The sequence below is a fragment of the Hipposideros armiger genome, unplaced genomic scaffold (assembly GCF_001890085.2).
Source record: "Hipposideros armiger isolate ML-2016 unplaced genomic scaffold, ASM189008v1 scaffold_49, whole genome shotgun sequence".
Taxonomy (NCBI): domain Eukaryota; kingdom Metazoa; phylum Chordata; class Mammalia; order Chiroptera; family Hipposideridae; genus Hipposideros; species Hipposideros armiger.
The window spans coordinates 2,235,809-2,259,570 of record NW_017731399.1 but is presented as its reverse complement, the minus strand read 5'-3'; the positions used below and the strand labels follow the sequence as shown (position 1 = coordinate 2,259,570).

Below are 23,762 nucleotides of genomic sequence, written 5' to 3'. Positions count from 1 at the left end.
TTCCTTGGAGGAGTTACAGTGATATGAATTCAAATTCAAGAACAGAGTCGGGAGTGTCTGGCACGTTTCCCGAACACACTTATACTACACAGGCTTTTCAGTGAGTTGGAAGCTTTAAGGTGATGTTAGCAAGGCCAACTGCCAGGCTTCTGAAGGCTGAGGCTGACGCTTTAGGTAGCATAATTTGCTGCTTCCTCCATTCTTACTCCCAGATAGCTATTAAGTTTAGTTATCAAGTTATTATATAGGGAGCTATAAATCTATATTCTTTGACAAAAAATTTTAAATTTCACAAACTATAAATGTCCACTGTAGGAAATGAGAAAATAGATGGGCAAAGGGGATGATAAAAATCACCATCAATTCCATCACTCATAGATAACCCGTTAAAATGATCAAGTCTCCACAGTAGATAGTCTTCTACACATTACATGTTTTCTAGAACAGGGGTCGGCAAACTTGAGACGGAAGAGCCAATCCTGTCCCTCACAACAATTTAAAAATTATTCGAGAGCCATAAAACAAATGAAATCACCATCATGTGAATAATATCCTTTAAAAATTTTATAAATGAAACCATGATAGTTTTTATTTTCATTTTCAATTTTACTTCAGAGCCACATGCACGTACCCAAAGAGCCGCATGTGGCTCGCAAGCCGCAGTTTGCCTACCCCTATTCTAGAAGAATGGGAACATACTGCGCAGACATTCCATCCTTTTCTGCATAGCCATGCTATAACCAACTTTCTATATAACTAAATATACTCCAACCTTTTTATTGCCTGCATTCCAACTCTCATAATCTATTTCTTTATTGCAAAGCATTCCCACTGCCCCAACATTTCACTTTTATAAACCACTGCACAGAATCTGTAAGCTTAATCTTTGCAAACATGCATTACAAAAACTGTCTTCAAGGAAGGTTGTATTCATTTACATTCATTTAAGTAATATACCGGTAGGTATGAGAACATTCTGCATCTCTTCTTGTCAGGAAGAAAAAAGGTTAGATTTGGTGATTTTTGTTCCAGGTAGAAATCAGGTCTAGAAGCCTGCTGCAAAACGTGTGACTAGGACATGGGACACTAGAGGTTCTGACAACTGTTTTCCGTCCCTGCAAAGGGCCTGATACTTTATCTAAGGAACCTCTACCAAATGAATTACCTTTCGAAGCCAGCCAGGACAAGAGCTGCTGGCCCCACTGCTGATGCCCAGGGCCTCAGTGGGGCTGACTAAACCTTCCATTCCGCGGTCTGCCTCCATCGTTCCTCTGAAGCCTCCACTTGGGTCAGGAGTTTCAGATCCCTGACGACTGTCCTCCTCTTCTCCCCCGCCGCCGCCACCACCGCTGCCGCCCGGGCTGGAGCTCTGAACCACTGACAGATACACAGCACAGAAACACAGAGCTTTGCTATGCAGCCAGGAGTCACCGTCTTACAGCCCACTGACTCCTAGAGAGGTTCCTATTGTTCATGAAGTGGAACAGTAACAGTGTAAGTCAGATACTGGGGACTAAATGTTAGTTTCTACACGAGGTATATAGTATGCCAGTATCTTCATGGTAATTCACTTTTACTTTCCAAACCTGCTTATGCCTGTGTTCATAGCAGATAATCAGTGTTCTAAAGCATAACTGAATAATCACCCCAACCACAGCTCACCAAACCTGGCACCCATCCTTTCACAGACACACGGACTCCTCCACAGAGGTTCATCTTATATACAAGGCTCTTTCATGTTTCAGCCAAAGACCACTTCAAGTTGCCAGATAAACGCACCACTAACTCCCTTTCTGGGGAAACATTTGAATGGAGAAGTCTTCAACCATTAAATTCATTAAATTCTTTGATGACTATTTGTAAGAATTTAAAAAATATGATGGCTGGTTCTTTCATATCATGACGTATATTTCAAGTTACCTTAATGAAGACTAGCTGATGTGTAGTCAAGAAATGAAACTGAATTTTAATGTGGGCCAAAGAAAAATATACTTAGAAAGTAAATTTGCCAAAGCTAAAAAAACAATTGTACGGTGTATTCTAAAGGTAAACATAAAGGACTGCTTATGATCACCAGCTATACTGGCTTAAGGACTGATGGTGCCACAGTGTCAGCCTACTGAAGCAGCACAACTATACATGCCAAAGCAAACTTCGAAGCTTGCTTTTGGTTTTAAATGGCTTTTAAAAATTATGTTATATTTGAGATAAACATAAGACTGTTTTTAACACATGTGTAAGTTTTGATGCCTAAAATAAACATACATGAATCTACCACTTGGAAGAACTAGAATTTTACTTTCCAATATGGCAGTTGCTAGTCATATATGGTTATTTAAATAAATTTAAAAATTCAGTTCTTCAGTCACAGTAGCCACTTTTCAAGTACTCAGGAGTCACATGTGGCTAGTGGCTATCATATCGGATAGCACAGATACAGAACATTTCCATTGTTGCAGAAAGAGCTATGGGACGGTACTGAACTGGAATATTTCCCATATTGCTCTATCTGTCCTGTGAATTCCTTCCTTCTCTGGCCTCCTACCCAGATGCAACCACTGTTTAATTTTGTATTTACCATTTCTTTTGAAAAAAAGCTTTATCACATCACATATTTATGTATCATTAAGCAATATACTATTTATTTTGCTGGGTTCTAAACTTTATAAAGAGGTATGTAGGCTACTGTAACTTGCTTTTTACATTTCACATTATGGAAATACTTGTAGATGATGTCCATTTTCATGCTTGTATAATATTCCATTGGATGGTTATAACGTATTCAACTAACACATACTTACTGAGCATTTACCATTTGCCGGGTATTCTTCTAGGTAATGTGGATAAAATTAATAAAAGAGACAAAAATCCCTGCCCTTATGGAGTTTACATTTTCTAGCCAATGTTGTGAGCTTTAATCATATTTTTTTTCCTTTAAATACTGTTCCAACAAAACAAAGCTCTAATAGAACAACTATACTTAGCAAAAAGATATTTTACCATTTGTGACAGATACTAATATGCACAAATAGATGCTGAGCAATGGATTATGAAAGGAAACCAGTAGCAGGGGTGATGTGCATGTGTATGTAAACTAAAGTTCAACAAATCTAGACCAGATTTTCAGCTACTTCTTCTTGGAGAGTTAATTTGCTTTTATTCTGGATCTTTATCTGTTTTGATTCCACAAAATATCAGAATCCAGGTTCTGAGACATCAGATTACACGTACTCTAGTGAATGGAAAACCAAAATGGAACACAGATTCAATTTCCTGGTATGGTCCCAAGTAACAGAGCACCATGAAGAAAGCAGCCAAAGGAAAATTATCAGAGAGCCTTGGGCTGATTTTCCTAACCACTTGAAAGTTGAAGCAACTTTTAATTCCGAGGGCATTTTGAAGAACTATATCTATAGACTGAAATACCCCTGGGAATACCATGGAAGTAGAGGGTAGACCGAATCCATAGTCCCTAAACATAGGAAGGAAGGGAACAATACATAAGTCACATTGCAAGCCACTTAAATTACTTCCATATGCTTGGTGGCAAAGATGTACTCTCCCTCTGACCACAATGTAAAGTAACTTATTGTGAAATCCACCAAAATATGATCCTCCCTCTGATCACTATATTCCTCATTTCCCAAAGATATTTCATACTTCCTTTTTTTTTTTGAGACTGCACAGAATCTAACCCAAAGAACCATGCCTCACAAACTACCGGTACCTGAGACACTGCTACTTACCAGTTCCAATGGATAAGCCACTGCTGTTGGAACGGATGGTCTTAGAATTCAATACTTTCTCTGAGGAAAAATATTCAGTAGGTAAGCATTACATACAGCTATAGGCAGGAAAAGTGAGGAGACCAGGACAGGGAGTTAATCTAAGAGATAACTGCTATCACTCACTCCAGATAAAATTACTTACTCTTTTAGTTGTTAATGTCATAAGCCAAGCATCCTTAGCTACTCTCACTATATTCACTATGTAAAATAGCAATTCTCCACCTTAACTGTTCTTTGGAGTCACTTGGGAAGCTTTAGAAAGTAATAGTGCCTAGGTCCTACCCCAGAGATTCTGATTTAATTGGTCAGGACAGTGGGATTGCTGAAAGCTCCTCAGGGGATTCGAATGTGCAGCCAAGGTTGTGAACCACTGATCCAAAAGAATGGACTTGTAAACCCTACGCAGGCCTTTATAATTTAGTTCATAACCAAGTAATCTTTATGCAGAAAGCAGTTATGATCTAGTTTCTTTTTAAAGGCATACTAAATGTTTCTCAAAACAGCATGTACACAGACAATGAAATTAGTAGGACTAGAAGTAATAAATTTCTGGCAAGGGAGGAAGAATCCAAAGTTATTTTAAAAAATGGTCAAGAGCTGGCAAATGACAAAGCTCAGGAAGTGACAATGTTCTGTTCCTCCCACTAGGCATGGCATCACTGACATTAGAAGACTTACAGAAATAGCCTCTTTTCTTCAGGACTGTTTCCAAGAATGCGGCCATTCAATGCCTTAGGTATGGTTCTATCCTCTGTCAAAGACACCCCAACCCACAGATATGGAACCCTTACCAACAATGAGAATGGTGTGCCAGCCACGGCAAGATAGGTCTGGAACATGATGCAGAGATCCAAAAATAGGCCGAGGCCATGAGGTACAGATATCAGAGCCATGAGGTCTCTCTGTGGGCGTCATTGCCAGGCGACCATTACCACCATTGCCCCAGGCAAATATGTGATTATCTAGAAAAAAATCAAATGGCAAGTATGTGATTATCTAGAGAAAAATTAAACAGCAGACAGTTTAACAGAACACTGGCTTCCCAATTCTTTGGGTTCCCCATCTTTATGCCCTAGAGCTGGAAAAACTTCCTATGTATAAAACAAGAGGAAAGCTGTTTATGCCACCCACGGAAAAATGGCCACCACTCCTATGTACTGCCATCCGTTCATTTATTCATTCGCTCATTCAATGACTTTCTTTAGTCATTCAAATATTTTGGGGGCATCTACTTGACAGGTACTGCTGGAGGTGCTGGGGACAGAACAGTGAACAAAACAGTCACTGCCCTTTTGGAACTGATGTTCTAATGGGGAAAGATTGATAAATAAAAATAATATTTCAGGTAGTAAAAAGTGCTATAAAGGAAGATAAATGGTATAGAAAAGTAAGTGGAAATAAAAAATAATAGTGGGGTATTATTGTTTTAGATAGGGCAGTCAGAGAAATACTTGTTGACCTTTGGCAGACAGAGACCTGACTGAAGCGAGAGACAGAGTCATGTGGATATCTAGGGGAAGAGCTTTCCAGGCAGAAGAAACATCAAGTGCAAAGGTCCTGTGTAGGTCACATGAGCATCACAAACAAGGAACAAGAAGGCCCCTGTAGCTGGGCAAAGTAACAGAGGGGACAGTGGTCAAAGAAGAGATCAGGAAGTGGCTGGGGTCCTGGTCATGCAGGGCCATTGCAATGACCGGATGTTACTGAATGAGACAGGAACCATTCTGAGCAGTAGGTATTTTTAAAAAATCCCTCAGGTGACCATGAGGAGAATCGACTGCAGGGGACCAAAGGTGGAAGCAAGGAGACCAGTTATAGTACTGAAGATGCTCAGAAGTAGTTGGATATATTCTGAAGATAATCAATAGGTTTGCTGGTGAATGGGATGTGGGTGTAGGATGGTGCTGCCATTACTGAGACGGGAAGGCTGCAGGTGGAACAGGTTTGTACAGAAAATCAGACGTTTGATTTTGAATACAGTATTTGAGATGCCTACAACTTCTTATCCAAATCAGGACATTTTAAAAATGAAAATGGGGTGTTATTGATGATTAAGCCAGGACAATAGGCATGAATGAGGACTCACCTGGGAAAACTGGTCTACAAAGCCACCCTATCTTTAGACATCTAAGTGGAGGAGCTGTTGAGTATGTGAGTGTGGAGGTGAGGGGTGGTCACACAGCTATCAGTGTATGGGGGGAATTGAAGGTAATGAGCTCACTTAGGGAGTGAAGGGAGATGGCAGAGAGATAGGAAGGATTGAGCTCTAGGCATTCCAGGGCTTAAGAGGAGTTGGATACTGCCATCATGGCACCTGATCTATCTGCCTGTACTAGTCTATGTTTGTCTCCCCTACCCTACTAGACTATGAGCTCCTTGAGGAGAGGGGCTTTCTGAGACTCACTTCTATATTCCCAGAGCCTAAAAGAGGGCATGGAGCACAGCAGGCACAGTTTGCTGTGTGAAGGAGGTGGTCAAGTACAGCGCAGGGGAGTACAGGACCATTTATCAAGAGGTAACATGCCCAGCCACAGAATCCAACTCTAGAACCCTTCCTTCACTCTGAAGTTTAACTCATGAAGTACAGATCTACTGAAGAAACATGACCCCTCTGAGGCCCTGTCAGAAAGTGCTACTGAATTTGCTGCACTAAATTTAATCCTCAGTGACATCATGACTCTGTTTTTCTAGGTAACATCTTCATTTATCTAGTCTGACGTAAAGAGTTTGCTTCCTAAAATCCCTTGTTTTGGGACAAGCAGGGAAAGTTAATGTGCCATCTGAAAGCTGGTTCACTTAATTAATTAAATATGGTAACAGCTCACTTATCTGGCACTATCCCTGGATCCCTCTTGTGTATACAACAGTCACAGACCAAAAGCAAATAAAGGCATCTCAGAGCATGAGCAACACTAAAACTGAAATGAGTCAAAAGATAAGCTGAAATATGATTTGTTGTTCACCAGTCACAAGAAAGAAGTAGCTACAAAAATCAAAAAGGTTTGGAAGGTGATACAGGAAGGGGAGAGCTAGAGAAAAAACAAAAAAAGAAAGAGGGAAGGAAATGAAGACTAGCAGAAGTGGCAGTAAAGATGAGAAGCTGTCATGGGAGCAAGAAGATGCTATGAAGAAAAAATAACTATGAGAGGAAAGAGAAGAAAATTCAATTAGACCAATTCAGAAAGCTGAGACACACAGAGTATATACAACCCTTCAAGCCTTAGCAGTCTTTAAGGACATCACTGCAGAACAGCGGACCCCAACCAAGGAGCAAGGTTAAGTCATGGTGTTCTCCTTTCCAGCCACCTAGCCAACATTTACTGAAACCCACGTGGTGCTGAACAAGGTATATATATGTGTATACACACACACGTATTTAATAATTCTTAAAACATTTTACCAAAAAAGTTAAAGTAAAAAAACTAAGGACTTAGAATATTAACCTGCCATTATCTAGAAATCTGACCTTCTTAAAACAATCACTATGTTGGACACATGAAAATTTAATGGAAGCTCCGTACGCACAATGAGCCACCAACTTAATACAAATAAAAAGGTAAACATATGATCCAGCTACACAAGTAATCAGTCCACCTCTTTCCCAACCAAAAATGGAAACACAGGCATCCATCCAGAAAGCCTGAAAGGATGTGTAGGAACTCACCATCAGTGGCAGCAATGGTAAACTCATCACCGCAGGAGACTCTGATCACTTGCTTCCCACCTAGGGGTCCCCCCAACAGGTTGATTCCTAGACGCTTTTTATAATTCCCAACGCCTAGCTGTCCACACTTGTTGCAGCCAAAGGTCAGCAGGCGGCCTCGCTCTGAGAGAGAAGCAAAAATAAATAACGGGGCACAAATGGGTCATGGAACAATGCAGAGCTCCATGGAGTAATTTACGGTCGTCAGAGTACGTATACAAATATGAAGCAAGCCGCACGATCCTGAACCCAGGGAAGCTCCAGTATCTAAGACTATGACCAAGAGAGTCAGGAAGTGACTCAATGTAGTATTTTCTTTCTACTACTGTATTTTAAATATAGAAAATGGGTACTACCTAACTTAGAAAACTTACAGACTAATTAAGAGACAATAGTTGTCTGGAATTTTAGGTGTGGAATTCTCATTAAGGCATGTATTCATTATGCATTTATAATGATTATCCACAAACATTACTTGAATGCCTTAATTTGTTAATGAGATAATACTGGGTGCTAGGGGGAAATGAGGAGAATGTATTATATATATTGTTAAGAAAAATACTTGATGGAAAAAAAGAGCCTGAACTACTAAGGCCTGTGTATAAGGTTGTAAGTCAACTCACCATCAATAGCAGCTGTGTGAGTCTTGCCTGGGGCAATTGTACGGATCTTATAAAAGGACAACTGTTTGGCCAAGGTAAAGGAGGTTGTGTAGGGAACTTCGTGGTATGCCTAAAACAAGGTAAAACAAAAGTGGAGACTCATGAGATAAAAAACGGAGGGGTAACAGGCCGAGAATGTTATCATGGTGACCAAAGGCCTTTTAAACAAATTGTGGAAAAACTCAAGATTGCATCATGCTACTCAGAACAGTGTGCAATTTAAAATTTATGAACTGTTTATTTCTGAAATTTTCCATTTAATATTTCTCGACCGTGGTTGACTGGGTAACCAAAACTTTGGGAAGCGAAACTGTGGATAAGGGGGAATACTATAATGGTGATTTTGAAAATGCCTTTTCAAACCACACAGACACCCTCCCTAAACCTGGTGCCAGCCGAGTGGCACAGTTGGTTAGAGCATGAGTTGGTTCGATTCCCATATGGGCCAGTGAGCTGCTGCTGAGCTGCCAATGAGTGGCCAGATGGCTCAGCTGGTGAGAGTGTGTGCTCTTAACAAGGTTGCCGGTTCGACTCCCACAAGGGATAGCGGGCTGTGCCCCCTCGCAATTAGACTGAAAGCGGCAACTGGACTTGGAGCTGAGCTGCACCCTCCGCAACTAAGATTGATGGACAACAATTTGACTTGGAGCTGATGGGTCCTAGGAAAAACACAATGTTCCCTTCTCCGATTCCCCAGTTAAAAAAAAAAAAATCTTTAAAAAAAAAATTCTTATCTTTTCCATTGAGTTAGGAAACTTGTCTTTTAATTTGAGTCTTTAAAAAATGATAAAAATTCATCATGCTAACACAAAAACTAAGACTTAATATTGGTGGTGAATTTCATGACATTCTTGTAGGAGGTGAATGGTAATTACGTTTAATAAACCTGTATGGGATCAGTGATTTAGGAGGAATAAACCTGAAAAATTCTCCAGGGAGGCGATGCATAGAAAGATGTTTCTTTTGATGTTGCTTTTCTTGTGCCTACTTCAGTGATAAGGTAGAGCCTGAATTCCGTCACTTGATTCTTTTAGTCAATTTATTTATTGAAGTATAACATACTGTAAAATATTGTACAGCTTTTTTCTGTATGCATATAAATGTAAAACTACTACCTAGACACCATTTCTATCATCTTAGAATCCCTCTCCCACCACTTCTGTTAATACCCATGTCTCTCCTCTCAGAAGTAACCACTATTTTAACTTCTGACATCAAAAGTTAAAAGCCTGTTCTTAAACTTCATATAATTGGAATTATATAGTGTGTACTCTTTTGTGGCTGGCTTCTTTTGCTGAACATAATGTCCGTGAGATCCTCATTTTACTCTTAAGTCAAATTGCATGGTCACTAACCAGCATTCCCAAAGAAATTCCGACAGTGTGGTTAGGACACCAAAGGAGGTACTCACTTCATGGTTGATGATGCCAGACATGCACTGATTCAGACCCAGTTTGTTGAACTCATTGAGTCCACAGGCCAGCACTTTGCCTGACTGGGTCAGCAGAAATGTCCCATCACAGCCACATTGAACTGCAACAATAATCAAGGCCTTGGGAACATCCACCTATAAGAAAACAAAAATCCCCCAACCATAACTTGTATTAAGAAAAAAACCCTTCAGATCCTTTCAAAAGTGATATCCTACATTTAGGAGAATGACTACAGGGAAGTACAGGCTGCTCTATTCTCTTCAGATTTGCACAGTAGCTTAGAGGCTACTGTTTTCAACAGGGAGCTCAAGTTTTATAATACAGTAAAAGAAAGCAATTCCAGGTCGGCTGAACAGATAACCCAGGTTAAAGTTTGTTTTACGATAGGTCCTACTTAGAAATCCTTGGAAAACACTGGGAAAGGACAAGCTTTACTCCATTGCTGATTTTGTCCTCTCAGCTAGAAGGCCTCAGAACAATTATAAAAGAAATTCAGTAGTCCTGTGGGGTCCCAGTCTGGTCATACCGTAAGTGAGGTGACAGAGCACTGGGGTACCAGCCAGGACTTCCCAATGCTCACATCCTTCTGTAGCTAACTAGACAGGGCTAGAGAATGGTGGGGAGACGTGATGGATATCTGAAAACTCAAACCTCCAAGTTTCTACTACAGCCTTTTCAGAACAGGAATAGCCAGGAATCCCATTGAGAATAAATATATATGTTAACTTTTTAAATGTAAATAAACATTGCTAACAGAGAATGGTACAGTCAATTACAGTCCACCTTCAAGCGGGCAAGCCTGTACCCTGGGGTGAGTGTGAGCTGTGCTGCGCTCTTCCCCCAGCTGGTGTCAGCTCCTGTGCCAGCTGCTGCAGGGCCAGCTCGCACAGTGCTGAGAGTGATGAGCTATTCTGCTTCATACATGACCCCTAAATACAAACTATCTCACATGATGTTCACCTGTGGAAACAGGAGGGGAAAATGGCTGTTTTGAGTTAAGAGCTAGTATATTGCTTTCCAATATCTTTCCAAGGAATTTTCCAGGTGTATTTAGCTTGATGTGACTTTTTCACTGTACAAGCTGATCTTAACTCTCATCCCCTAGTAAGATGTGGCTCCAGTGTTCACAGTGGCTGTCACCTTTCTCAGCTTTTTATGGTTTAGTCAGATGACAAGACCACATAGTGCTAAATCAGGAATCCTGGATTGTCAGTGTCCCAGACAGGAACTATTTCAGAAATAAACACCTTGCTATAAGGAGTCAGGGAAAGAAGACATATTACTGGAGTCTATATGACCTAGATAGCCTTCAGGAAAAAGTTGTTTCTGATTTTACCTTTTGTGGTGTATAATAATCCTCTTCTGAATCCAAACCCAGTCTTCCTGAGACACACAGAAGAAAGGAAATTATTAAAATGAGGGCCTTCTTCCCAATGAAGACATTCTATAAGATTCTTCTTTTACTGAATTAACACTTCTCAAGTAGCGGCTGCATGATGTGTTTACATGCACACAAACCTACAGGTAGGCTGTGTGCCTGGGAATAAGCGGACCGAGACAGGGCTGCACCTACCATATTCGCCACAGCCCCAAGAATAGACTTCTTTGTTTCGTGTCAAAACCACCACATGGTTATCTCCACAGGAGACCTGCTCCACTGGATTATTCAGGAAGAAGTTCAGCTGCATGGGTTCTAGTACCTCAGAGCCAGCAGCCTTGTCCACCCCCATGCAGCCATAATAATCAGATCCAAAGGTATAGAGCTGACCTTCATCTGCAAAAGGAAAGCAGAACCCATCAAAGGAATGACTTGTTTTGTCCAATCAGAAAGCTGGACAGGACTGGAATGAGTAGCCCAGCCAATGGTCTCATATGAGATGATTACATCAGAGAAATTCGAAGGATAAACTGTGCAAGTCTAGAGTTGTTCGCATTTAGGGGGTCATGTGTACTGTTAATAAGCTTAAAAAAGTGGTAGTATTAACACATTAGAAAGGCTTACACTTTTACTGGGGCCATCTCTATTTTACAGAGAAAAAGAGAAGTACTAAGAAATCAGAAAGTGAGTAATGTTAAGACCAAAACTAAATTTTAGTTCTTGATTCCTGATTTAGTGTTATCCATACCTGACTAGGTGGTGAGGTTATTTTTCCCCACACCTGGGATATATGTGTATACAACATATTTCTCCTGATCCCACCTCTTCTCTGTTATCCACCTGCCTTCTCCTTGCTCATCACCCCCTAATACTCTAGCAAATTGGGCATGTTGTTATTAATATGTATATCTGATCATTGTCTTTGGTTCTTTGAATACTGTTTTTTATTGTAAAATCCCAACTAAAACCACACAGCATTAAGTACAATACCCAACATTGGATGCTTTCTGCTGATGGCTTACCTGTCACACAGACAGTGAAATCATCACCACATGACACCTGATGGATAGCTTTGCCTTGCAGCTTCTCCACATGCTTTGGCTGTCGGTAGGAGGCTTTGTCTCCATGGCCCAGCTGACCATGAAGTTTAGTACCCCCTTGCATGTTCTGTGAAATAAAGAGCTCTTGTGAAGTTTTAACTTTTCATGCCAAAAGCTAATCTTTGTTATAACTTATTAAAAAAAACAACAGTAGGTGGGGTGGCTGGTTAGCTCAGTTGGTTAGAGCGCAGTGCTCATAGCACCAAGGTTGCTGGTTCGATCCCCACACAGGCCACTGAGCTGCACCCTCCACAGATCGATTGAAACAACTGCTTGACTTGGAGCCGATGGGTCCTGAAAACACTGTTCCCCAATTTAAAAAAAGTAGGAAAAAAAATCAGCTGGAAATTTAGAAATGAAAAACAAATGGATAAGGGGAGTAAACCTTTTGCTGATAGGTAGTATAAAACCCCTGCCGGCAGGTAAAGATTTAAAAAGTATCCAGATTGATATCCATCATGCCTCAAAAGGACATATTTCCAATTTTGTCTTTCTCCTTCAAGTCTAAGGTAAACTATTTAATTATGGGTGACGGTGAAAAAAAATTCTTTATATAGTCTTAATTTATTTTCTGCATGAGTACAGTCTTTTGGAATCTTCACTATAAGTTTTCCTGAAATATGGAACAGTTATAAAGAATCTGGCCACATCAAAGAGGCTGCTATACAGCACTAAGAACAGTCCTAAATGACTTTTCAACAATTTATAGAGCTAAGTCATTTTTTTCATTCAGTAACTCAACTGTAAGTCCTTATGTAAATGTTTTTTTAGGCACTAATTTCACTGTATCTCTGGAAGCACATCCAGGGAGTAGTTCTTTAAGGGATAGTGTTTTAGGAAATAACAAGGTTAACACTCTACAACAGAGGCCAAGTCATTCATCCATTCTCTCAATCATCAACTGAGTTTGTCTACTCCATCACACACTGGGGATAAAGCCTGTCCTTAGGGAGAAGTTATCTGAAACTACTTGAAAAAATAAACTCCCTCAGAAAGAGGAGGAAGAGTGAAAACCAAGGGCCTAAGGCCAGATCAGGTAAAGGAAAAGCAGCCTACAACAATCCTGAGAAGGCCCAGCTGAAGACACAGGAGGAAAGCCAAGGGAAGCCAAATCTTCAAGGAGGAGGAAGTGGTCAACTGCACCAAATGCTGCTGGGAGATCAAGCAAGATAAGGACTTGCTTGTAAAAAGCACCTTATTTTGCACAATTTATAGGTCATTTTTTCAAGAACAGTTTCAATGGAATAGCAGGGATGAAAGCTGCATTGTATGTGAATGAGAAATGAGTGGGAAATAAAGAAATAGACAGCAAATACAGGTAATCTGTTCAAGAAGGTGAGAGATAGAGTGGAATCTAGAGGGGAACAAAGGAATATCCTACTCAAGCTATACCTAGCCACCTTCAATCACTGATGGAGGTCTTAGAATTTTCCTGACATGGTACGCTGCTTCATTTGTTCAGAAAGGTATTCCACAGACACTAGTTGCTCTGAACCTCATGGTAACAGAACAGACTAATTGTCTTTCTGAAATCACCCAGCTATAAACGAGCGAGTCCAATCTCCTGAGTCCAAACTTGCGCCCTTTTAATTCTTTCTCTCTCCTATTCATTCATATATTCAAAAAACATTTATAAGAGACCTAATAAGTACCAGGCTTGGGGCACACATCAGTGAATTCTAAACAAACAACAGAATCACTCTCTCAAAAGAGCTTACATTCATTGTGTCACCTCATGCTCCCACTCCCGCAGCACGTGCTCAACTAACAAAATCCTTAAACACTGTGGGACTAATAAACAATTACACTTACGTCACTGTTCTAAAGTACTTAGCTTTTACTTACCACCCAGGTGTACAGTTCCTTCTCCACTGTGACCACAGCAAAGTGGGTATTCCCTGCACACACCTGCCGGGCACTACAGCCACTCTTGATGACATCCAGTTTCTGGGGAGTAGATTTCCCACCACCCCAAACATAGACTTCACTGGTTCGCGATGTTACCACAGCAATGGGTGCTTCAGTCACAGTGCTTGACCTGCCAACAACCCCCAGAACAAAGGCACATTTAACATCAAAACTGTATCAAAGAAAAATGCTTCCAGTCTTTTCCCTGAGAAGAACTGCCAATTATGGTATGAGAAAGTATGTTCTTTCGCGACAACTTATTTCAACCCTCTATCATAGCAGGCTTCGCAATTCCTGCCTCAGGGCTTCATCACAGCTCAGCCAGATCAGATTCCAGTCTGGTCCATAACACCTACACTTTTCAACTGTTCAACATTCATCATGGTAATGATGTCCACTTTAGCACGAGGGTGAAATTATAGCTTTCTTTTTCTCAGAAATGACTATCTGACATTTAAGCAGATGTTGGCTTCTGAAAGGATGCCAAAGGCTAATTACTGGGATTCAACAATACACAGACCCAACAAAGAAAGATCCCCTGGTGGTAATTTAAGACATATTACTTTTCAAGAGTCTCTTGAGCATTACCTTGGTCTCTTTGTAGGTGCATTAAGCAGTGTGACTTTTTCCTCCATCTCTCTACCAAAAGAAAGGCAAAGATATATGAGTGAAATAATAGATTCCTACATTGCGCCAGTGTCTGTTTAATACATTTCACAGATTTAATCCTCTATAAACTATATGCCTCCTATGACATTAAAATACTTTAAGGAAAGCACCTCAATACAACTCAGTTATATAGGCCTGGCTTTAGACAATTCATTAAATTCAAGGGGCCAACAGGTTGGGGCCATTTGTTTTCTATCTCTGAGAGATGTTCCAGGCTGGAACAGAGAACCTTATGGACCTTTGTGAAGTACCTTGCAACATCTCCATCTAGTCTGCCCAATGACTCTCCAAACTCAACATCTCTAAACCTCAGTTCATTCTCTTTCTCCCATACAGCTTTTCTTTCTCACACTATTTCTGTAACTGCCACCCTCCAGTCTCCCAATCAGCTAGGCTAAAAACTTCAGACATGTCTGACTGTTATCTCTCTTTCTTCAATATTCAAGTTCTACAGTTTCTACCTATACGATGGCCTTTATACTCACCTCTCCTTTCCAGTCTTGTCACCTTAGTTCTGGGCAGCTTTCCTTCCCACCTGGACAATGGTAGCACCTCCTAATTGGTCTCACCACAGTTCCAATCCACTTTAATCAGTCTTACACTGATTTAACACTGATATTAGCACTGCTAAATAACTCTTAGGCATGTCTCTCATAACATGAACTGTCCTCTCATAAACATCCAATACTTCTGTACTATCTCTTAAAATAAGCACAGATTCCTTCGTTTGGTACTGAAGACTTTGTACCTCCGTTCCAACTTCCCTTCCTTCTACTTATTCCCCCCGTTTTAGCCCAGGGTTCAATTACCTGTAGCTCAATTCCTGGGGTGGTACTTAGACATCAGTATTTTTTGAAAGCTCTTGAGGTGTTCTTGAGAGCCCCAAGTCTAGAACCTAGCAAAATCTAGCAAAATAGGACTTAGTGTTTCCGGAATATTTTCTACAACTTCCTGTGCTTTATCTGGAAAGTTCTTTGTCTTATGTTTTTCCATCAAACTATGAAGTTACAAAAAAGTACTGTGTGTAAATCTACAATTATTTCAATAAAAATTACAATTAAAAATTATCAGTGGAAATATTTAAGAGATTAAAGTAGTGATTATACTGTTGGGAAATAAATCAGATAAAACATTTAAATATGCTTAATCAGCTCTAAATGGGGATATTGCCTGAACATACACAGAACATAAAAGGAAGGTCATGCACGGTACTGTATGTGGAGTTTGACACATAATTCTAGGCACTACAACATTGTTCTGGAAATGAACAAGACAAGATTAATTAAGTGACACAACAGAATAAATGTACTAATGTAACAGAAAAGATTGTGGAATTAGGTATATGCTTAATGTAGCTAACAGGCAAGACTTGAAAAAGAGCATAAGTAAATGTTTGAATATTGGGGAGCTATAGAAACAAAGAACTGGTAGGGAAGGAAGAAGGGAAGTAAGGCAAAAATAGTACAACAGGATCAAATACAGACTAGAACATTTAAGAAGGATAAAGAACACTTCCTCCCTTAAATTAGGGTTTGAAGCCTCCTCTAGGAAGTGAGGGATAAAGGGCCTCCTCCTTCCTACTACCTCTAGAGCCCTCTAACACAGACTCAATCTCAGGAAACAGCTTGTCAGGAATCCATCAAGCTCGACTTTGGGAAATGGGCAAAAGGTATCTGAAGAGGACCCCTCCAGCTCTAACCTACCATCTAAAGGGATACATTAAAAAACAAAGGCCTGGTCCAAATCATTACCACTATCCAACAACTGTTGAGTACCTTGTGTCAGGCCCTGGGCTGAGCACTTTATTTGAATTACCTCCTTTAATCCTCAACCCTACCTCACTTTATAGAGAAAAATAAGGAACAGAGATCTTAAATAAGTTGATAAAGATAATAACAGAATTCAGATACAAACCTAAGGATGTCTGAGTTCAAAGCCCTCCTCTCTTAATTAATACACTTGAATGCCTCAACTCTAAAGTAAAACTCACAGATGAGGGGAGCACTGGGTCCCAGGGTCTCATCAGTATAAATGTATAACAAAATAGCATTGGCTAAGGAAGTGAAACTCAGGAGCTACCCTCAAACAATGAAAGCAGAGAGGTTCGTAGAAAACAGACGATGGTAGAAAGTAGAATGGCCACGTCAGGAAACACCACCCTCTCTGTGGTGCTCTGATCAAGCCTCTGAACCTAACAGTTAACCACCTACGGAAAGACAACAGAGCAAATTCTTTGTATTTTACCTCCTGCGTTTCCTGAGAAGAGGGTGATCTAGCAATTCATCCGCAGTGGGTCTTTGCTCAGGATCCTAAAAAGTACAAATGGGGCTAATTTTAATTTAAAGGGAATGGGCAAAATGGGATCTAAAGAGGCATTTTACTGCCTCTAGAAGGCTGTTGGTTAATTATTCAAAGACCACTGTATATTATCCTTTTGTTTAAAAAAACATAATTTCTTACATCACATTTCATGCTTATTATCAACACTTGTACGTGAATGAAAATGTGCCTTCCTCGCTTGTTCCGTTAGGACAGTGGCTCTCAAACTTCAATATATACATAGAACATAATAAGCTTGTTACAAATAGAGATTTCTGGGCTTTGTTCCCAGAGATTCTCATCTAATTCGTCTGGGGTGGGGCCCAGGAATCTTCATTTTTTTACTTGTAAACCCCTCCTCCATTCCCTGGCGATTCTAATGCCTGTGGTTCATGGACCATACTTTGAATACTGACCTAGAGCTAAGCTGCAAGGCAAACTGTGAGATGTGAGAACTATAAACATTCTGCACATTAAGAACTCTAAATTACTTCTGACTATACTTTTATAAAATCAAGTTACAAAAATTAATCTTCATCACAAAAAATGAAGCTAAATTTAGATGGTAAAATCATTTTCATAAATTAATAAAGAATCTGTTGGTTGAAGCACACAACTATCATTAATTGCCAACACTTATTCTTCTGGGTACAAATACATCCTACCTGGGGAAGTGGATGTGGTTTTGTGCAGGTTCACCTACGTCATACCCCAAACACTAAAGCTGGAAAGGAAAACACTAAACCAAAATCAATACGTAAGTCACACTTACCTGGTCGAGGCACACATGGACCATTTGGATCAGTTCCAAAGAGTACTGGCTAGAATCAACTTCCATGGCCCGGATTCCTTGTACAATCTTCACACACAGGTTGAGTGGATTCTATCAGAAAATGATGATTGCATTGTTCTTGGTTTTACAAAGAAGACATTATAATCTACCAGCCTGGGCTCTGAGATATGTGTGACTATTTAAAGAAGTGGTAATAGTTCTACATTAGGTCTGACTTCTTTTTATAACGATTAGTACACATCAGCAAGAAATGGTTAGAGATGCACAGCTGCTATAAGATGGAATGAAGCCAACGGGCCAACATGGAGATACGACTATTTGCTAATAGCATTATACTCAGAATATACTATAATCTGACCCTTCAACTGAATTCCAAGAAAAAGAAAAGTAAAGTTAGCCATGCTTCTTGGCTTTAAGTACCTCCTTTGCCAACTAATTTGCCTCCTAATTTATATTCCCTAATAATGGTTATACAGGTGATACTCTGCTCCAACAGCCAAGGTAGTGAATAATAATATGCTAATGACAATATTATAATAATAATACTATTAAAACCTTTATTGAGACCACTATGTACTAGACAGGCATGTTATATATTTGATCTCTTTTAACCATCACAAACACCACAGAAGGAGGTTATTATCATTACCAATTCAGAGATGTAAAGTAACTTGTCCAAGACTAGAGGTAGTAAAAGAGCCATAATTCCAACGACAGTATGATTCCAAAACTCACTTTTCTTCCACTATAATATTCAGGAGAACTAGATAATATGCCAGACTATACTTTAGTATTTAGAGAAATAAATAGGTCTCTTGAAAGGCCATGAATTTGTATTATCTTACATTTACATTTTTATATAAATTCTCAGGGCATCTCTGTGAGAAGGCTATACATATATTTTTTCCCTTATTATAGATAATAAAATAGAGGGTCAAAGAGATCAAGTGATTTGCCTAAGCTCTCACACCTGGTTTGTAAAGGAGCTTGGCTGTGAATCCACTTGTTTCTCAAATTGTGGTCCATGGACTAGTAGCCATCAGCATCATCTGGACGCTATCAGCCCCACCCCAGGCTTACTAAAACAGAGTCTGCATTTTAACAAGATGCCCAGGTGATTTCCTATGTGTATTAAAGTTTGAGAAGCCCTGCTTTACAGAGGACTTTACTTAAGAAGAAAAAAGACTTAAAGGGATCCATAAAACAATAATAATCTTTAATAAGAGTCAGTGAATAATTTTTCATAAAAAAGATCAAAACGTTTTAATATTATATAATTTGCCCTTGCTTTTAAAAAAACGATGTAGATGAAGCAAAGAAATGAAATGGCTTATCCAAACTGTAGCATCACATAGTTGATCCTAGAGCCAGTTTTAAAATTATAGTTAACAAATTAAAGAACAGTGCTCAAACTGCTTATGATTCTTTCAGTGGGAAATTCAAGTTGGAGATAAATCTGGCCTATAGTATTTTAATAATACACTACTAAAGTTGTTATTTTTGCTTGCACTTAAGTTCAAGAAATTAGAAACTCAGGGATAAATGAAGTGGATTCCCTCAATCAAGCTGTACCATTTGCAAGGACAATGTGAGGAAAACACATTAACTTACTGTAGCATCAAATGTTCTCTTCAGTGTAAGCAGTTCAAAAATGACACAGCCTACTGCCCAGATATCAGACTTGAAATTATATTTTACTCCTTGGCAGAGCTCTGGCGACATGTAATATGGCGTTCCCACAAGCTGTACAACAAATAAAACAAAGAATAACTTCTTTTCTGTGGTAACCATATTAATAGTTCAACAACTAAGTTAAATTTCCCAGGAACTAGTGATAACAACCATAAAACATTCATCAGCATATTCCATAATGGTTTTTATGAGACGATGCCACAATGGGGAGAAATCTTATTCGTATCAAATTTCTTGGGTCAATTATAAAGGGACAATCTCTTTCTAATCTTAATCTCTGTGGTAAAGGCACTGTGGTAATTTGGGAGCTGCAACAGTTCTGTGATTCCTAGATCAGAGGCTATGGGCACTCAAGGCCCACTGCAGACTTCATGCAGGTAAAGACCTACTGAGGAAAAGTTCGCCAAGGGGGAGAAAAAACCCAAAAAAACTGGCAGTGGGGAAAAGGTAGCTGAATAAAGGGGTTTAAAGTTCTAATTAAAAGGCATAGTAATGAAACTTTTTAAATGGCTCAATTTGACATTTGTAATGTTAATAAAGCTAGTGAATTTCTTTCAAATACGAAAAAGATTTCTTGAATTCAAGAATGGGTTTGGAAATAAAAAATGTCCTGAATGGAGGGCATATCTCTCCCAAGAGAGATAATGAGTGCCCCAGAAGTTCTAAAAACACTGACAGCCATCTTTAATCAGCGAAGAAATTTTTCAGATGGCTTACATGGCACTTATAAATTTTCCTATCATTCCATCTTTGCATTTAACTGGCTAAGTAAAGTCAAATCTTGGATCTGTCAGGTTATTCTTGATGAGATAAATTCATATCCGGACAGAACTGCTTTCTCAGAAGCTCAGTTGGGTACCATCATATAATCAGACTGAGTCCCTGATGCAGAGACTCCCAGGCCTGGCTATCAGCATCCCTGGAGGTCTCTATACTGCTCGCAGGTACTATTTCAACACCATCAAAAACACATCATCAGAACAAACTTAATTGTATTAATTTACATTTTCAAGTTCTCTTAAGGACAGAGCATTGTGAAAGAAGGGTAATAACTGGGTTTTATAATTCCTAATAGGATGAGATCACTGTCTTTATAGACCAGCTTATGTCTACTTTACCAATGGTCTTTCTTAGGACCAGGTGAGAAAGGAGCCCTGCAGTTCAGACTGTGTATGATATTAAAAATCAGATTATTCTCTGGGCATCAGCCTTTATTTCTACTAGAGGGCTTCTGAACCAGAAAAATTCAAAGGAGGTGTCTAACATCCTAAGCTCAAACACTAAATAAGAGATAAGGTGAAATCTACTCAAGATCCTAAGCTGGAAAAAAAGGTATTTTGTTGCTTTTAGAAAAGTTGCTAGTCAGTGCCAGAAAGGGCTATGAGGTCAGAGTTGTAATGTGGACAATGACTCGAGTGAACACTTAAGCATATAAATTCCTGTTACTGAGCCCAAGGAAAAAGACTCCTGAAGACTTGTTTTGTAAGTGCGGAGAACTGGCAAGAATACTGAGAAACGCATGTGAGATTTAGGGAGTAGAGTTATACCTCATGGTGCTGGAAAGGAAAAGAGAAAAAAAAAGAATAAGACAAGGGCAACACATACTTACTGTCTCAGCCATGGAATACTCAGAATTAAGTTTCTTTGCTAGGCCATAATCTCCAAGTTTTATCAAGTTTGCCTTGGTCAGAAAAATATTTAATGTCTTTATATCTCTGAAAAAAAAAAAAAAGATGCTGCATAGTAAGCCCATACAGTCAATTGTTTTATCTTATCCCCCACCATGCCCAGGATTAGTACAGAATAAAAATGAGTGTGTCACCACTGCTCACACTGTTATTGGATCTCAAAGAGTGGTCATCACTTTCACACGCACTCTAACATTGAAAAGGAGACTTGGGGGAGTGGAGGCAGCGAATTAACTTCATCCTCCAGGGCTTCACAGCACATGTATGTCTCCCACACCACTGAAGCCGTTAAAAGAAGTTGAGAATGTCAGGCAAAAAAATGGTGTCCCTGGTAATTATAATTCCTATAAGGTGAACTGCCTCTTCAATTACCACTTATGCCTTGAATTAAGAGATAGCAAGGCAATTTTAGCACTTGGTTGGTGTCAAAGTTTCAAATCTGTTAAGGAAAGACATGAGGCTGTATGTCCCAGCAGCAACATTAGGCTGTGTAGATCACCTAAATAAAATCACTGGCTATTTTTCTGAAGATGAATTGACCATATGTAAAACAAATAAACTGTGCCTGGTTCACAGTCTGGCTTCCTTTATTGAAAGATGTGAAAAAAAATCAGAACAATATTTTTTGTAACTTTTGAAAAGAAAATAATAATATGCAGCTGTAGCCATTCAACAGCTATCAATAAATATATGTTAACAATTAATAAACCAACAAAAAACAATAATGTATTAACATTAATCTCTAGTAATGGTCAATGACTCAAGAAGGGTATAATGATGCAGAAATGTTTACAATAGTTCTCTCCTATAGCTAGAATGACTAGAATGCTGTTTCTCCCCTTCCAAAGATCTAGTAAAATTGTACAACTAATCATACAAAATAAATAGGCTTTTTATTTAAATTAAAATAACTTAATTATAGAATTAAAAAATAATTGCCAATTATTATTGCTCAGAGAAAACATGTACTATGAATTCCAACCAATGTAATACCACTTCTCATAGTGGCTTCTAGACTTTACTGATGAATTAATGTAATGAAATGAACTCTAAAATATCTCTTAAAGAAATGACTGAGCAGTATTTAGGAAATTCTTCCTAGGTCACAATCATGGTTTAACTTCAGGAAGTAAAGCTAACACCCCTTGTTATTATTCACTATTTACTTTCTAAAAGATATCAATGTAAAAGCCTTTACTGTTTAATCAAGAAAATAATAGTGGTGATGGAAGCTACCCAAGGTGGGGGACGGACTGGTGGGGAGGAATCCATTCCACAGTCTTTCATTCATTACCTATGAAGGATTCCGGCTTTATGGATACAGCTCACTGCTGAAACAATCTGAAATAGGTACCACACCACCATCTGCAAAGAGAAAATAAATTACATCTGGACTGGAAACAAACAAACAAATTCCATTTACACACACACACACACACACACACACACACACACACACACTCAAACAAAACAAAGGAAGCTACAACCAGAGGTTATGATTCAACATGATTTGACATCTCTTGCTGGTTGAGTAGGCAAAGAAAAATGGTAGGGGCAAAAAGAAAACAGCAGGTCACATAAAATAGTTCCAATGTCATTATAAACTATAGTATGATGAAGCAGACTTGTGGAAAGAAATCCAGGAAGAATGCAAAGGTATAGAAAACTGGGCATACCAGTATGCAGTAATAGAACCAGGAAAGAAAGCCCATAGAGAATCATGATGTGGAGGTAAACCGTTTAGGAAGCAGCTATAGACAGCTTCCTTGTTAGAGGTTTCCTTTCTCATGAATATCAACCAGAGCCCGGAAGGAGTCTGAACAAAAGGAAAAAAACACTCTTCATTGTTGGAAGAGTTAATACAGAACCAGAATGCAACACATTATAATTCTAGCTTCCTTCCATAGAAATATAAATTACCTCTTCCTCAAACAACTTGTCCTTCTGACGGAGGATTTTGTCATACAGGTTCCCTCCTGCAATTAAACAAGAGACAGGTTTGAATTGCTTAATAGAGATAAAAGCTTAGCTCCTGAATCTACTAGAGTTTTAACAGGTAACACAAGGAAATGAAAGCTTCTGCTTCTTCTTCAAAGGAAACTGCTTCTTCCCTCTTTCTTCACACGAGTACAAAATCCTTCCCATCTCTCAAGGACTACATTAGAAATATTCTTCAAAGGTTCCCCTCCCTAACAGAAGAGGCTCAAAAACAGGAAGTATGACACTTTTTAAAAGATGAGAGTAAAGACCATTTCTACAGTACCTCAATTAGAGAAATTACCTTGAATGTCCTTAAAATCAGATGATTTTCTTTGAAACTCCTTTTAAAGGAATCTGTAACATTTTTAAACTCTCAGTGTGACTACTAAAACATTTGGGTTACACCTGTGATGCAATGTTTTGTATATACAGGTGTATATCATTGACTTCTTTTTCTTTCTACTTAATACTAAAAAGGCTTCCGAAATTTTAGGGTACACCTTAGACTGTTTCCAGTCATTACTCCCTTTACCAATTCACTCATTCCTGCAGAGTGAGTGTGAATTTGCGTCTCCCTTTCCTTAATCAACTAATATTGATTGCAAATGATCATGGTTCATTTTATTTCCTACCTGCACCTATAACATTT

At 39.1% G+C, this 23,762-nt stretch overlaps 1 protein-coding gene across 2 annotated transcripts in view; it reads right to left on the bottom strand.

The window, feature by feature from the left end:
• Positions 1-23,762, bottom strand: part of NEK9 (NIMA related kinase 9) — a 35,128-nt gene that overhangs the window by 7,551 nt on the left and 3,815 nt on the right. For both annotated transcript variants that reach the window (XM_019640365.1, XM_019640366.1), the window contains exons 3-19: positions 23,054-23,109; positions 22,428-22,498; positions 21,055-21,160; positions 19,365-19,496; positions 17,733-17,843; positions 16,886-16,950; positions 14,561-14,611; positions 13,910-14,102; positions 11,987-12,131; positions 11,160-11,360; positions 10,923-10,969; positions 9,565-9,720; positions 8,115-8,223; positions 7,453-7,614; positions 4,580-4,750; positions 3,747-3,806; positions 1,166-1,377 (exon numbers count right to left, since the gene is read on the bottom strand). In XM_019640365.1, coding sequence (XP_019495910.1) covers positions 1,166-1,377; positions 3,747-3,806; positions 4,580-4,750; positions 7,453-7,614; positions 8,115-8,223; positions 9,565-9,720; positions 10,923-10,969; positions 11,160-11,360; positions 11,987-12,131; positions 13,910-14,102; positions 14,561-14,611; positions 16,886-16,950; positions 17,733-17,843; positions 19,365-19,496; positions 21,055-21,160; positions 22,428-22,498; positions 23,054-23,109 — 2,048 coding nt within the window. The remainder of the gene's footprint in view (positions 1-1,165; positions 1,378-3,746; positions 3,807-4,579; positions 4,751-7,452; positions 7,615-8,114; positions 8,224-9,564; positions 9,721-10,922; positions 10,970-11,159; positions 11,361-11,986; positions 12,132-13,909; positions 14,103-14,560; positions 14,612-16,885; positions 16,951-17,732; positions 17,844-19,364; positions 19,497-21,054; positions 21,161-22,427; positions 22,499-23,053; positions 23,110-23,762) is intronic.